Source organism: Trichechus manatus, unplaced genomic scaffold (genome assembly GCF_000243295.1).
Source record: "Trichechus manatus latirostris isolate Lorelei unplaced genomic scaffold, TriManLat1.0 scaffold00045, whole genome shotgun sequence".
In the NCBI taxonomy this organism is placed as follows: Eukaryota; Metazoa; Chordata; class Mammalia; order Sirenia; family Trichechidae; genus Trichechus; species Trichechus manatus.
In genome coordinates, this window is record NW_004443981.1 from 18,369,037 (window position 1) to 18,383,136 (window position 14,100).

The following is a 14,100-nucleotide window of genomic DNA, read 5'->3' on the forward strand; positions in this document are numbered from 1 at the left end:
TGTCCCCATGTCCCTATGCATCCCTGCATGTCCCGTGTCTGTATGTCCTCATGTGTCCTGTGTCCCCAAGTGACCTGCATCCCATGTGACATGTCCCTGAGTATGGGTCTCTTGGAGGTGGCTATCTCACTCTCCCTCCTCTGCTGCCCCTGGCCTGCCCACCATGTTATTTATGCTCCCCTTGGCCATGCCCTTCGCAGCTCCCACAGGCAGAGCGCAGCCTTGCCCAGACCCCTCTGCCCAGCACCCACACTGTCTCAAAAGCACCCTGCCCTGTGGCCCCCACGTGGTCAAACATGACGTTGCCCAGACTTGTGCTGTCAATAAAGTGTGAGAATTGCAGGCACTTGTAGCTGTGTCTCTGGTTGTGGGATGGACAAGAGCCCAGGACAGCATCCCTTTGTTCTGTCCACAAGTTCTCCTGACACCTCTGTGCCTGGCTCCTGGTGGGGGCAGGGTGCTTTACCCAAGGATGATGGGGGAGGGCCAGAGTCCAGAGACCTTTCTGATGAGGAGAGAGGGAGGGAGGGGCTGGGTGGGGCTTGGGCTCTGTTCTGGGCAGTGGTGCCAACATTGAGATGGGGTGGGCGGCAGAGAGAGGAGCCAGAATTGGGGGAAGGGGCAGGAGGCGGGCTAGGAGGCATCCTAAGGGGTCCTGGCCAGCAGCAAGTGGGTGAAGAATCCATGGAGGGGAGCAGCCTGGGTTATGGTGATGGGGGAGTGCTGAGGTCCTGAGTGGGTGGTACATATGAGGCTGAGCCTGTACCGCTCCCCACCCCCCGCCCAGAAATGCCAACATGAGGCACAGCCAGGAGCAGCAGAGGGGCTGGGGGTTCTGGGTACACACGGACCCATCAGTGACCCAGAGGCACAGTGCATCGAGTGAGGGACCAGCCTGTGGGGAAGGGAGCTGAGGATGTGCCCACGTGGAGAGAGGGGGACAGGTGCTGAGGGGAAGGATTCTCTGGTTCTTTGCAGGAGAGGGGAGATGGTGAAGGGGGAGGGGATGTGGTCAGGACAGGACCAGCCGGGCTTGGCTGTGCGGGGTCTCCCACTACTGCCCGCAAGGTGACATGGAGGCCTTGGTGGTGTGGCCTGCCTCAGTGTGGGTGGGGGTAGCCCAGGGGCAGTGAGGGCTATCTGGGGGCAGGGGCCTCGGAACCGAATCCCTCCCTGTCCGATGCTCCCACCAGACCATCGTCCGAGTGTCTGGGTTTGCAGTGATAATGAAGCTGCACGCATCCTGGCATCCTGGGGTGACCGGCTTTTGCCCTTCTGACTGCTTTCCCTTTGTTTGGCCATGCCTGGGCTTCCCACCAGAGGGCGCCCTTCCCCACACGCATGCGTTGGTCCAGAAGGGCGCCCTCTTTCTGCTCAGCCCCTGCCCTGGCCCCGTCTAGGACCCCCCACCTCTGGCTCTGTGCTCCCGCACCCTACAGCATACCCTGAGACAGCCTGCCCCAGGCCTGCCTGCAAGGGGTGTCAGGCCTGGGCACCTCTCAGGCCCGTGTCGTTTGCCCCAGTCAGTGTCTGGGGTTTCATTCCTGTTCCCCCGGCCCACAAGTGCTCTGCGCCCCTGGGCAGCCCTCTGCTAGCCCAGCTCTTGGCCTGGGCAGCAGCGTCTCTGCCCTACTTGGCGGCTGGGAATGCAGCCAGAACGGGTGGTCTGGGGGGTGGGGGTGCGAGGACAGCTGAAGCAGGGACCCTGGAGGGGCGGTCAGTCCCCACTCCAGTCAGAGGAGAGGTCGGGCCAAGTATTGGGGCCCACAGAGCGTGTTCAAGGAGAGGCTGGGGCGACTCCTCTCTTCACTCTCAGGCCAGCCTGGCCAAGGCTTCCTGGATGCGGGTCACTCTGGGGAGAGGTCATACTGCCCCATCCCCAGCCCTCACTGCAGCTCCGAGTGTTGGGTGGGAAATTCCTGTGTCCGCTGGGAGTGGAGATGGTGGGGTAGGAGGCTGCTGGGGGCCACTCCCTCGGGAGCCTCCAGCGGAAACTATGTATGAAGCAGATGGTGGTGGGCGGCGTGCCCTTCCCAAAGCTTGGGCGGGGGCTGGCAGCCGATCTGTGAGTGTGAAGACCCTGCCTGGGCCGGCGAGGGGTCCTGAGGGTCGAGGGGGGTTCCCTCCAGGGAGGATGAGCCCCCAGCCCCCGGGCTGGTCAGGGAAAGCAGCGCCCTCAGGTCAGCCAGGGGAGGGCCCCGCCCTGTTTCCTGCGGGCGGAGGATGACGCACTGCCTTGTTTGTTTCCAGTGGGTTGTCATGGAAACCAGGCCGGCGCCACGAGTGTTTGTGTCCTTGTGTCGCTGGGCTACGTCCGCGGGGGCGGCGGGCGCCCAACAGTCAGGGCTCCTTCAGTGGCACCAGCTCCAGGAACATCCCCCACACACCCCTTCCTCTCTAGGCTGTGAGCCAGGTGCTTCCTTCGGCGTCCACAGCCCTGAACGCCCCCCACCTCCCCTTCAAGATGGAAGGGCGGTGGGAATGCCCGCCTTTGTCCCTGGGTGTGTCCCCAGCCTCACTGCCCCTCCCTGTGAGGCTTCTAGGCCTCTCTTCCACCCTCGAGGCTCCAGCCAGAATGCCCATCAAACCGCTCCCCACCACCACCACCCCGAGCCCATGGGAACCAAGTCTAGGGACCCCCAAGGCCCTTTGCCAACTGCACCCCTAGCCGGCTCCGCTAAGTTGAGCTACTCACAGGGCCCTGCGGCCTCCCTCACTGTCCGATGCCCTGACCGAACCCCAGCAGACCTGGGTCTGCAGGGTCCTGGCTAGAGCCCCAAGCAGGCATCTGCAGGGCCTGCTCTGTCTGTCCTCCCTCTGCCCCACTTCCTTGAGGACCCAGATCTTCCTGCCCAGGCCCCAGCCCCACAGCACCCGCTGACGGTGACCCTTGGCATCGACCCCGGGTGCTCCCCCTTTCCTCCTCCCACCCCTCCCAGCTTCCACTAGCTCCTGGCTCTCCCAGACCCCACAGACCACACCCAGCCCAAGCTAGCTTCCCTGAACTTCCTTAGGACTTGGCGAGACATGGGTCCAGCCCACTCCTGGGTTCAGTAACAGCTGCCTGGCCCCCAAACTTCATCTGTGCCTGGAGAAGGGGGGCTAAGTACCAAGAAATCACTAAGTGCCAGTGGCCCCAGCCTGGGCTGCAGGAGGGGGAGGGGTGCTGGGCGCAGGCAAGGGCTGGCCCTGGGCCAGGGTGGCCAGGTGTGGGTGGCGTTTTCCCAGGTCCCAGAAGGGTGGTGTGGGAGGGGGGCTCCAGGCCCATAACCGGCCCAGCTGCAGGACCAGTAAGGCTGGACCTGGAGGTGGCTCGGCAGGACTTTGGCTCCAGGACTCTGAGATTCCCGCACCAGGCCCAGCCTTGAGGGGGGGAGGGGCACCTCTGTTACCGTTGGAGGATGGAGGCAGGTAAGGGTTGGGGGGAGGGCTGGCTGGGGGAGTTCTAGTTCGTTTGTGATCATTTGACTCCTTCCGGGTGAGGAGGAAAGGCACCGCCCTCCCACCTGGGCCCAGGCCAGGAAGCCTTTTTGGGAAAGGGCAGCCTCCAGCTCCCCTCCCCCGCCCCTACTCAGGCCCAGCAGGCCCACCCCGGGGCAGGACCTCTGGGCAGACAGGGGTCCCTGGAGATAAGACGCTGAAAATAGGCCCTGGGAATGTCTGAGTGTCCCTGACTCGGCTGGCCTAGTGGGGGGGGGGTGGTATGCTTTGGAAGGCCTGGGCCCGGGTACGGCTGTGGCGCCACACAGTTTCCCAGACTGTGTGCTGGTCTTGTAGGGCACCTGGGTACAGGGAAGCAAGACCATCCCAGCGTGAAAGAACTTCCTTCCACCACACCTGTTCACCCTGAGGTCACTGTAGGCCAGGTCCTGCCTTTGGCAGTCCCGGATGCCTCACCAAAATGTGCCATATGGGCCCTCTCTGGACTCCTCCTCCAGGGCAGGGCCCCTGCTTGCTGCCATCAGTCCAAGCAGGCCATGGGCAGAATTCAACGGGGCCTGCAGGGGGGTGAGCACGTGGAGGAGGCCTCAGTGGGGTACACTCAGAATGCACCCCCCAAGTCTCAGGCCCTGGGGTGCCCTCACGTTGTCCTGGTGGAGGGTGGAATGTTCTCAGAACAGAGACAGCCGGGGGCAAGCAGTGAGAGCTCAGCGCCTGTGTTTTGACCACCCCATCCCCCACCTGGCCAGTGTTGGGAGGAGAAGACTGGCTGGGCCGAGGTGCCGGATGGCCCAGCATGTGGCTGTGACACAGGCTGAAGGAGGGCCGTGTCAGGGAGCTCACCCTGCCCCGTTTATTCTGGCAGCAAATGCAAACAGCACCTAGCCTGGGGGTGGGGGTGGGGGTGGGGGCGGGCAGGGCAGATGTGGGTCTTGAGCTGGTCCAGGTGGCCCTGAGTCAGGATGACCCCCTGGGCCAGAGCTGATGAGACAGACGCCTTGTGTCTGGATGGGGGCCCTAGCCTCAGGTGAGCCCCAGATGGGCCGAGGGTCGCCCGGGCAGGGAGTCTGGGTGGAGGAAAGAACCCTTCATCAGCCACAGCCCTGGGGAGCTGGGGGGCTGCAGCTGAGGAGGGTCGCAGCCCCCACAGGCAGACTGGGCGGGGGGTGCAGGCCAAAGGGGGGCTGAGGGGCAGGCAGTCTGTGGTGAAGTTTTGGAGGTGCCCCAGGGAGTGTGTGTATGTCTGAATGTGTTGTGACTGTGTGACTATGTGTGTCTGTGAGTGTGTGTGAGCTGTGTCTGGAAGAACCACGTGTGTGTGCCAACTCAGAGGGCAAGGCCCCACAGCTTGCCCCCTTGGCATCTTCCTCCCCCACCTGTGACCACGGCAGCAGGAAATAACAGTGGGGAAAGTCAGGAAGAGACTCATCACCCCTGTTTTCAGGGGGGCCTCCCCACTGGGCAGGGCGGGGTTGGAGTCTAGGGTGTGGGGATGGGGCCATCCCTGGGATGGGGCAGTGGAGATAAGGACAAGGACCGGGTCACTGCCCCCTCTGGCCCAGCTAGTAGTGTCCTACAAAGCAGCCAGGCTGGGAGTCGCCAGGTAGGCGTGTTGGTTAAACAGAAACATGGGCAGATAACTCCTCCGAGAGAGACCGACCCCCCCCCCCACACGACACACCTGGATACACACACAGATATGCCAACAGGCACACCCATCTCATCCACAGAACCTGACACGTGCGCATGGACATCTCCCAGAAGAACGTGTGCACCTGTGAGCACCCCTCCCCCCAGCCTGGTGCCCATGGGCTTCCACCCCACAACACGCCAGGCAGGCCTAGCTGTCATCTTCTATGTGTGCAACAGTGTGCCCTGAGCCAAGGGATCTGCTGTGACAGGCCCCACCCCACCCCCACCCACGCCCAGTCTAGGGGCTCTGAGCCCTGGCCTTCTCTAGGTCCCCTCCAGCACAATGGCCTGTCTCTGCTCAGCCGTCTCTGGCCACCCCTGGGGACCTTTGCCTCTTTCCCTGCCTCTGTCCACATTTCTGTCCCTAGCAGCTGTATCTGTCAGCCCTGCCTCCCTCTCTGTCCTGTCCTCCTGACGCTCCTGGACCCTGGAGCCAGGAGCCAAGGGAAGCAGGAGCCCTTTCTTGTTCCGGCCTGGTTGGAGCAGCAGCATCAAACCCAAGCTAAGGCGACGCTGAGGGACGGGCTGGAGGGTGGGGAGGGTCGGGATGGTGGCCTTAACTCCAGAAAGCACACAGCAGTGCCTTGCACCAGGCAGAGAGGCCAGCAGGCCGAGATGTGACAGTGGGTGCCTGGTTTCCTCATGCCAGAGGCCAGAGGGTTCCGTTGGTAGAGGACCTCACCCCCGCTTTCCAGGGACAGTAGGCAGCCATCACTAAAGCGTTTAACGCCTGTGCCAGGGTGGGTGAGTGCAGGGTCCCAGCAGTGGCCAGGGCAGGGGGCTGTCAAGGCTGAGTTCCTGGGACCCTGGCTGGAGGATGGTGTCCAGAGAAGTTTTGTTCTGGGGAGATGGGAGGTGGATGGGGAGGAACACTGAACAGGAGGAAGGGAAGGAGGGGCTGCTGGGTGGGGGGTCGACAAGGTACTGCTGGGAGCTTAGGAGGCTAGGTGAGGCCAAGAAAGGAGATGCGGCTGTGGGGGCACCACGTGGGCAAGGAGGTGACAGATCTACAGAGACAGCCGGCACCCCCTCCCCCGCCACACACAGAGGAAGGAGAGGTGTTGTTGGTGGACGGTGATCAAGTGGGCAGGAGGGTTAGGCAGAGGGCAGTGCCATGGGTCAGGGATTTCCCGACAGGGTGGCAAGGAGGCCGGGATCCCACTACGAACTGGGCCAGGCTAAGGGAAGGACGCGAGGTACCTCTCCAGCGTGGATCTGCAGGTCACCCTCCAGGTTTCCGAGAGGAGGGTGGGAGGAATGGACGTCGCGACCCCGCGGGGCTGGGCCGGGGTCAGGCAGTCTCTGCCTGGCACTGGGGAGGAGCCTGGCGGCCTCGCCTGCCGCTCCGGGCGGACTTGGACCGCTACCGCTGAGCATGGGCACTTCCGGCGAAGCTAACACCTCGCCCCTCCCATCTTCAAGGCCGCCAGGCACGGCTGTCCCCCGGCCCCCGCATGTCGAGGGGCTCGGGAGGGAGGGGGCTCCCCTGGCTGAAACTACCCCTTCTGAATGCCCCAGGGACGTTCCGCTGCGGTCCAAGTGGACTTCCCGGGGAGAGAGGCTCACTGAGCCCGCCTGGCCCGCGGGGTGGGGGTGGGGCGGGCTGCCCGGCCCCGTGTGGGCTGGAAGGCGGGAGGGGTCCGGGGGCGAGATTCCCCCTCGCAGGTGCGGGGTATCTGCAGGAGGGCGGGGTCAAAGTGTGCGGGGAGAAAGTCTCACACGCTAATTTTCATCTAGTTGCATTGTAGAGGCGGCCTGTCCCCTCCCTGGCTCCGGTGGATTTGGAGGCTTGAGCAGGTGCCGGAGGGACGGGCGGGGGCGGTGCACCATTCAGCTCCCAGGAAACCCCTTTCTCCGCCCCCCCCCCCAATCTAGGACCCTGGTAACTCCAGAGCCCTGAGAGGGGGCGGGCATGACCTGCTGGAGGAGTCCCGCCCCGCCCCCCGAGTCCCCACGGATACCCTGCCGCTCCCGCCCCCCGGGCCAGCGTCCTGGCCAGCGGCGGGGGTGGACCCGATGACCTTTGCCGGCGGCCGGCCTGGATCCGAGGTCCCCGGGGTCCAAGTCCCAGAGCCAAGCGGCGGGCACGAGGGGCGGAGTCACAAGGGGGCGGGGGCACGGGCCCCTGAAAGGCGCGGACCCAGCCCGGCCCCGCCATCCCCGCTGTCTGCACCCGACCCAGCGCCGCCATGCCCAAGTGCCCCAAGTGCAACAAGGAGGTGTATTTCGGTGAGGCGGCCCCTGGGGCGGAGGAGCGGTCCCACGCGGTATCGCGGCCGGGCGCCGGGCTGGGGCAGCGCAGGTGGGCGGGGGTACCCGCCTGGGCCGCCCGCCGGCGGAGCGGAGACCTCAGCCCTGCCAGCGGTCACCTGGGTGTGCTGCTGAGACCCCCTTCGCGCCTACCCCAAAGCCACGCGCCGGCGTCGAGTGTCCCACTGGTGGCTGATTAGGGTCTCTCGGGGCCTGTCTCTCTCCTCGTCTCTTTCTGTCCTTGCTCTGTGCGTATCCTCGACTCTGGGTCTCCCCCCTGTCTCTGGGTCCTGCTGTCTCTTCTGGTCTCTGTCTCTCCCCCGCCTCTCTCTCTGTGTCTTGCAGTTTTTGCGTCTCTCCTCTGGGTCTGCCCGTCTCTGGGTCTGCCCGTCTCTGTCCCTCTCATCTCTTTCTCTCTGTCTCCGTGTCTCCTCCGTCTCTGTCTCGCTGTGTATGTGTCTCCCCCGGTCCCTGTCTCCTCCAGTCTCTGTGTCTCTCCCTGTCTCTGTCTCCAGCGTCTCTGGGTCCCGCCTTTTCTCTCCCCCCTTCCCCCCGGCGCGCCCTGGGCGGGGACCTCGAGGGGAGGAAGGAGCGGCGGCAGAGCCGGCGCTAAGTAGAAACAGACTCGGAAATCAGCGCCCGGGGCGCGAAACAGGCGAGCTCGGATCCTGGGCGCCCGCCCCCCTGCCCTTGCGCCCTAGAGAGCGGTCAGCCAGAGCCCGCCCCTGACACCACCCACGGGGAGGGGTGGGAGAAAGTGGGAAGTACCCCTTCGAGCCTTGCGCCGCCTGCTCCACCCGTCACCAACGCGTGGACGGGCCTTCCAGCTGAGACGGGTTGAAAACCCGCACAGCCTGGTCCCAGACCCCCTGCCCTGTCCCCCTATCACTTCCCCACCCTCTCTTCTTCCTCCAACGTCACCTGACCATCTGGGGCCCAGGGCCCGGTACCAGCTCCCCCTGGTTATTAGTCTGGACTGGCTGGACTGGGGGCGGCGGGGGGGGGGCGGTGCACAGGGACGGGCTGAGAGAATGCCCGTGTGGAAGGCAGGCTTTGGGCAGAGGTGACGGGGAGCAACCGGGAGGCCGGGTGTGAGCAAGCGCCATGTGATGAGCAGTGTCTCATGCGGGGTCTGTGCTCTGCAGCCGAGAGGGTGACATCCCTGGGGAAGGACTGGCATCGGCCCTGCCTGAAGTGTGAGAAATGTGGAAAGACGCTGACCTCTGGGGGCCACGCTGAGGTGAGGCAGGGGCTGATGCCGAGATCTGGGGGGTGCAGGGGCATGGGGTGACCACCTCCCTCATCACCCTTCTCTCTGCAGCATGAGGGCAAACCCTATTGCAACCACCCCTGCTATGCGGCCATGTTTGGGCCCAAAGGTATGCTCCCCACAACCTCTGACCCAGCCCCTACAGCTCCCAGCCCCCACAGCCCCTGGATCCCTCTAACCTCCCAACGTTTGCTCTGCAGGCTTTGGGAGAGGTGGAGCTGAGAGCCACACTTTCAAGTAAACCCAGGTACCAACCTGCCCAGCCTAGCCGCCCCTTCCTGAGTCTGACTGCCCTCAGGCCTGGAAGGTGCTGGGTGGGCTCAGCCCTCACTTCTCCTTTCTCTCTGTGCAGGCCCCACTCCCTGCTGGCCAGCCACCCACCACGCTGCTTCTCCTTCAGGCAGATGCCAGGCCTTGCCCCCCAGTACCCACGGCTCCCCTGTAGCCCCTCATACCCTCAATAAACTCCAAACACTCTGAACGCCCGTGGCTGTGTGTGCGTGCGTGTGTGTTCGTGCGCACACATGAGTGTGTCAGGATGGGCAGGAGGCTCAGCTGGGGTCTGACCTGGACCCTTCCGGCACCCACTCCTCCTGCTGCAGGAGGCGTCGCCCTGGGGCCCACCATGGGTAGGGGTGGGAGAGAGGCCAGGCCACCTGGACAGACTTCTGGGGCCAGCACCTACACAGGCTTGAAGCCTTCTTACCCTCATACACACAGTGACACCCAGCCTGCCTCAGCGGTTCTGGCGAGGCTTTGCAGGGTGGGCCAGGAGTTGGAGGCCTGGGAGCAGGTGGGCTGGGGAGGGCCCAGCCTGCGGGGGGAGGGTGGCCACAGGGGTGAGTCAGCTGCAGCTCTTGCTGGTTCCCTTTTTGACACGCTTTTCAGAGTTGCTGTGGGGAACTCCTTGCCTGCCCCTTTCCCACTTCCTGCTGCCCCCGCCTCCATCTCTGCAGGGGCGGGTAGTGGCTGCCTAGAGGGCTCCGGCCCTGTCCACCCAGGCATGCTGCCCCCGATTTGCCCCCACTTGCCCTCTGCCCCTCCCGGAAACTTACCAGAGGGGATTTGAGACACTGGCTGTGCCTCAAGGATTGGGGCTTTCTGGAAACTCCCATGTCAAACCAGTCAGCAGGTGTTAACTGGGTACCCCTCAGAGCCCCCTCCTGGGACTCTGGGACTCCTGCTCTAGCAGCAGCCAGCCCTCCCAGGACCTGAGCTGCTGTCTTGGCTCTGGTTGTGGTGGGGGTCCTGGGAGACTGAGCTGGACAGGCAGTGTGTGTGTGTGTGTGTGTGTGTGTGTGTGTGTGTGCGCGCGCGCGCGCACACGTGTATGTTCTTGGTGGGTGGGGGGTGATTTGTGGGATTCCAAGATGTGGGAGCTGAGTGCTTTTGGTGATGGATGATGGGTGTGGGACACGGGGCTGGGGGCTTTAGGACTCAGGTGACACCTGGTGGCCAGAACGGGCACTGCAGGGTGGGGGGGGGTGGGTAGGTGCAGGAGGCAAGCCTGACCTGAGCATGCTGGGAGAAGCATCCCCCGCAGACCAGCTGCTTCTCCCTTGCTCAGTCAGAAGGGAAGCGGTGGACCGGGATGAGCTCTCGGAGAGCTGAGACCTGAAGGAAGACTGGAAGTAGCATGGTCACAGGCGGGGTAGAGAGCATTCCAGGCTGAAAGCTCAGTAGGTGCCAAGGTCCTGAGAGGGAAAGGGCTCACAGGATTCAAGGATCCCACTGTATTAGGATCCAAAGCGGGAGGAGTAAGGAATATGGCCTGTGGTCTGTACCCCCACGGCAACAGGGAGCTATGTAAGAGCATTAGTGGGAGGGCAGCCAGAAAGACCTCTGGGCTGCAGTGTGGAGGAGCGAAGGCGGGGCCAGGCTGCATGCCGGTGGCAGTCCTGGCCTGAGCTGAAGGTGGACTCTGGAAGGAGGGCTGATGGTGGGGGGAAAAGGGGCAGGCAGCCAGACTGCCACACAGGTGGGAGGAGAGCAGCTCAGGAGGTGAGGGCAGCATGGGTTCAGTTGTGTGTGTCCGTGCACGGGCCATTTAGTATGAGGTTATGAGACATACAGCCCACTAGGTGGGGGATGCACAGAGGCACAGGGACCCGGGAAACACCGGGTTTGAGGTCCAGGGAAGGGCTGATAGAAGAAGGAGGTTGTTTGTAGGGAGGGCTGAAGGGTGGAGCAGGAGACTGAGGAGGACTGGGAGTCTATGACGCACTTTTGTGGGCTCAGCCCTGGCTGGGGAGGGTGGAAGGCTTGTGTTGTCCAGGGAAGACTGATGTATTTACTTTCTGTCCTTCCTCTCTTCTTCTTCCCGTTGTTCTTCACCTCCTCCTTCCCCTTCTTTGTCTCCTTTCTTCCTCTCTTGCCCCATCTTCTCTGTCTTCTTACAGCCCTACTGAGGTATAATTTACATACCATAAAACTCACCCTCGTACATTCCGTGATTTTACGAAATTTGCTGAGTTGTGCAAACATCACAATAGGTTTAAAACATTATTGCCGCCTCCAAGAGCCCCTTGGTGCCCTTCTGGTCACTTCTTGCTCCCAGCGGTTTCCCTAGGCAAGCACGTTCACTTAGGATAATGTCCTTGAGCTTCATCAGCGTTGTAACATGTACAGCAGTGTGTTCGTTTTCATTACTGAACAGTATTCCATTGTGTGGATAGAGCATTTTGTTTACCCATCCATCAGCTCGTGGGCTTGGGCTGCTCCGTGTTGGCTACTATAAATAAAGCTGCTATGAACCTCCGCGTGGATGTCTTTGTGTGAACATAGGTTTTCATTTATTTTGGGTAGGTTCCTAAGAGTCGCCATGAGTCGGAATCGACCACACTGCCAACTAACAAAAGTTCCTAGGAATGGCGCTGCAAATCTGTGTTTAGCTCTGAAAAACGTCGGCCAGACTGTTTCCAAATGGCAGGAAGAAGGGGCTGAGGGTGCTGGACAGAGGGAGGCCTGGGGAACGCTGGCTGGGGCAGGAGGGGTGCAAGGCGGATCGGAGGGTTACGGGGGGGGGGGCTGTGGACTTGGGGGGGTTGGAAAGTTTCCGGCCTTCTTCCAAGGGATCGCGCTCATCCGAGAGGACATGGGGGCGGGCTTCTGCGCCGGATAGGCGGTGCAGATGAGGCACGTGGCGGACGGACGGCCCCTGCCTTGCTCCCCCCGCCCCGCCCCGCTGGTAGAGGCCGAGGGTCGCGCACGGGGCTCCGGCGGGCCGGCTGCCAGGCCTCTGCGGCCCAGGGCGCCCAGAGCGCGTCCCCATTGTCCCTGCTCGCGGTGCGGCTCCCGTGGGCGAGCGGCGCTAACCGGTGGGAATGTCAGGGACTAAGCGAGGATGCGGCCGGAAGGCGGAGGGCCGCAGCACTTAGGCCAAATCCCCGCAGCCCGACGCCCGGAAGCGCCACAGCACCGGAGTGCGCCGGCCTCCAACTGCCAATTGGAGGCGGGACCTCAGAGGCCGGGCCGGCGCGACGATCGTCAGCATTGATTGGACTCTAGTATCAGACCGGCGGTGGTGATTGGGCAACGGGGCAGGTCAGCGCCGTGATTGGACTCAGGGCGGCAGATGCGGGGTCCGCAGAGGCGGAACCTGCGGAGGTGATTGGACGTTGGTTCGCGGCCGGCATTGTGATTGGACCCGGGTCCCGGCTAACACGCTAATCGGACGCCGAGGCTCGGCCTGCGGCAGCGGGCAGTCCGAAGGAGGCCTGTGCAGGCTGCATGGGGCGGCGGCGGCGTTGGGTGGGCCAAGTGGCCGGGACCCGGGCTGGGGCCCTGCCCGAGGCCATCGCCGCTCTGAGTCGGACGCTGTCCGCAGGGCCCAGCCCCGAGACTTTCCGTCGCGCCAAGTTCGACTTCCCGGAGGCGGTGAGGCTCGCGGGGCCGGTGACTGGGCGGGAACGGGGCCCGGGGGGCGCGGGGAAGCGGGCCCCGCTGACCGCGCGTCTTTGTCCCCGCAGGCCCCCCCGCTCTGGCGCCTGCTCTTCTATGTGCTCTCACCGCTCTCGGAGGACGACATCGCTGCCTCGCTAACCCCCGGTAGATACCGCCCACCCCTGCAATCCCGCCCCGGTTAGTCTGTGGCCACATCCACCTCTATAGGTCCCGCCCCTGTAAACCCTGCCCGGTAACCCCGCCCACCCCGCAGGTGTCGCCCCTGGCCGGCACCCCCCCGCCACCGTTGTTGTTGTTAGGTGCCCTGGAGTCGGTTGTGACTCATAGCGACCTTAGTACAACAGAAGGAAACACTGCCCGGTCCTGTGCCATCCTCACAATCGTTACACTTGAGCCCATTGTTGCAGCCACTGTGTCAGTCCATCTCGTTGAGGGTCATCCTCTTTTTCGCTGACCCTCTATTTTACCAAGCATGATGTCCTTCTCCAGGGATTGGTCCCTCCTGATAACATGTCCAAAGTATGTGAGACGGAGTCTCACCATCCTTGCTTCTAAGGAGCATCCTGGTCGTACTTCTTCCAAGACAGATTTGTTTGTTCTTTTGGCAGTCCGTGGTATATTTCATATCCTTTGCTAACACCGCAATTCAAAGGCGTCAATTCTTCGATCTTCCTTATTCATTGTCCAGCTTTCCCATGCGTATGAGGCGATTGAAAACACTATGGCTTGGGTGAGGTGCACCGTAGTCTTCAAGGTGACATCTTTGCTTTTCAACACTTTAAAGAGGTGTTTTGTAGCAGATTTGCCCAATGCAATGCGTCTTTTTAATTTCTTGACTGCTGCTTTCATGGATGTTGATGGCGGATCCAAGTAAAATGAAATCCTTGACCACCTCAATGTTTTCTCCGTTTATCATGATGTTGCTTACTGGTTAAGTTGTGAGGATTTTTGCTTTATGTTCAGGTGTAATCCACACTGAAGGCTGTGGTCTTTGATCTTCATCAGTAAGGGCTTCAGGTCCTCTTCACTGTCAGGAAGCAAGGTTGTGTCATGTGCATACCACAGGTTGTTAATGAGTCTTCCTCCAATCTTGCTGCCCCGTTCTTCTTCATAGAGTCCAGCTTCTTGGCTTATTTGCTCAGCCTACAGATTGAATAAGTATGGTGAAAGGATACAACCCTAACGCACACCTTTCCTGACTTTAAATCATGCAGTATCCCCTTGTTCAGTCTGAACGATTGCTCTTGATCTGTGTACAGGTTCCTCATGAGCACAATGAAGTGTTCTGGAATTCCCATTCTTCGCAATGTTATCCATAATTTGTTATGATCTACACAGTTGACTGTCTTTGCATAGTCAATAAAACACAGGTAAACATCTTTCTGGTATTCTCTGCTTTCAGCCAGGATCCATCTGACATCAGCAATGATATCCCTGGTTTCACATCCTCTTCTGATCTAGCTTGAATTTCTGGCAGTTCCCTGTCGACATACTGCTGCAGCTGCTTTCGAATGATCTTCAGCAAAATTTTACTTGCGTGTGAT

The 14,100-nt window shown here is 61.9% G+C and overlaps 2 protein-coding genes across 3 annotated transcripts in view; both read left to right on the top strand.

Moving 5' to 3' along the window:
* The first annotated feature begins 6,112 nt into the window (after positions 1 to 6,112).
* On the top strand, positions 6,113 to 9,375 carry LOC101361941 (cysteine-rich protein 1). 2 transcript variants are annotated; one of them, XM_023731675.1, is made up of 5 exons: positions 6,113 to 6,329; positions 8,529 to 8,623; positions 8,705 to 8,762; positions 8,854 to 8,900; positions 9,006 to 9,375. In XM_023731675.1, the coding sequence occupies exons 1-4, from the start codon at positions 6,248 to 6,250 to the stop codon at positions 8,892 to 8,894; spliced, it is 276 nt and encodes a 91-aa protein (XP_023587443.1). In that variant the 5' UTR covers positions 6,113 to 6,247; the 3' UTR covers positions 8,895 to 8,900; positions 9,006 to 9,375. The 2 variants fall into 2 exon arrangements, with proteins under 2 accessions (XP_023587443.1, XP_004376821.1); XM_004376764.2 differs by lacking the exon at positions 6,113 to 6,329 and adding an exon at positions 7,296 to 7,362.
* Positions 9,376 to 12,382: 3,007 nt separating this feature from the next.
* TEDC1 (tubulin epsilon and delta complex 1) overlaps positions 12,383 to 14,100 on the top strand; it is an 11,850-nt gene continuing 10,132 nt past the window's right edge. The window contains exons 1-2 of the mRNA XM_023731676.1: positions 12,383 to 12,529; positions 12,622 to 12,700. Of these exons, the coding sequence (XP_023587444.1) occupies positions 12,383 to 12,529; positions 12,622 to 12,700 (226 nt within the window). The remainder of the gene's footprint in view (positions 12,530 to 12,621; positions 12,701 to 14,100) is intronic.

Excerpts from the sequence above, each read along its gene's own strand:
- LOC101361941 (XM_023731675.1), top strand. The coding sequence starts at position 6,248 with ATGGGTCAGGGATTTCCCGACAGGGTGGCAAGGAGGCCGGGATCCCAC. Across the intron at positions 6,330-8,528 it reads GGCTAAGGGAAGGACGCGAG|CCGAGAGGGTGACATCCCTG; the intron begins GTACCTCTCCAG and ends TGTGCTCTGCAG. Across the intron at positions 8,624-8,704 it reads CCTCTGGGGGCCACGCTGAG|CATGAGGGCAAACCCTATTG; the intron begins GTGAGGCAGGGG and ends TTCTCTCTGCAG.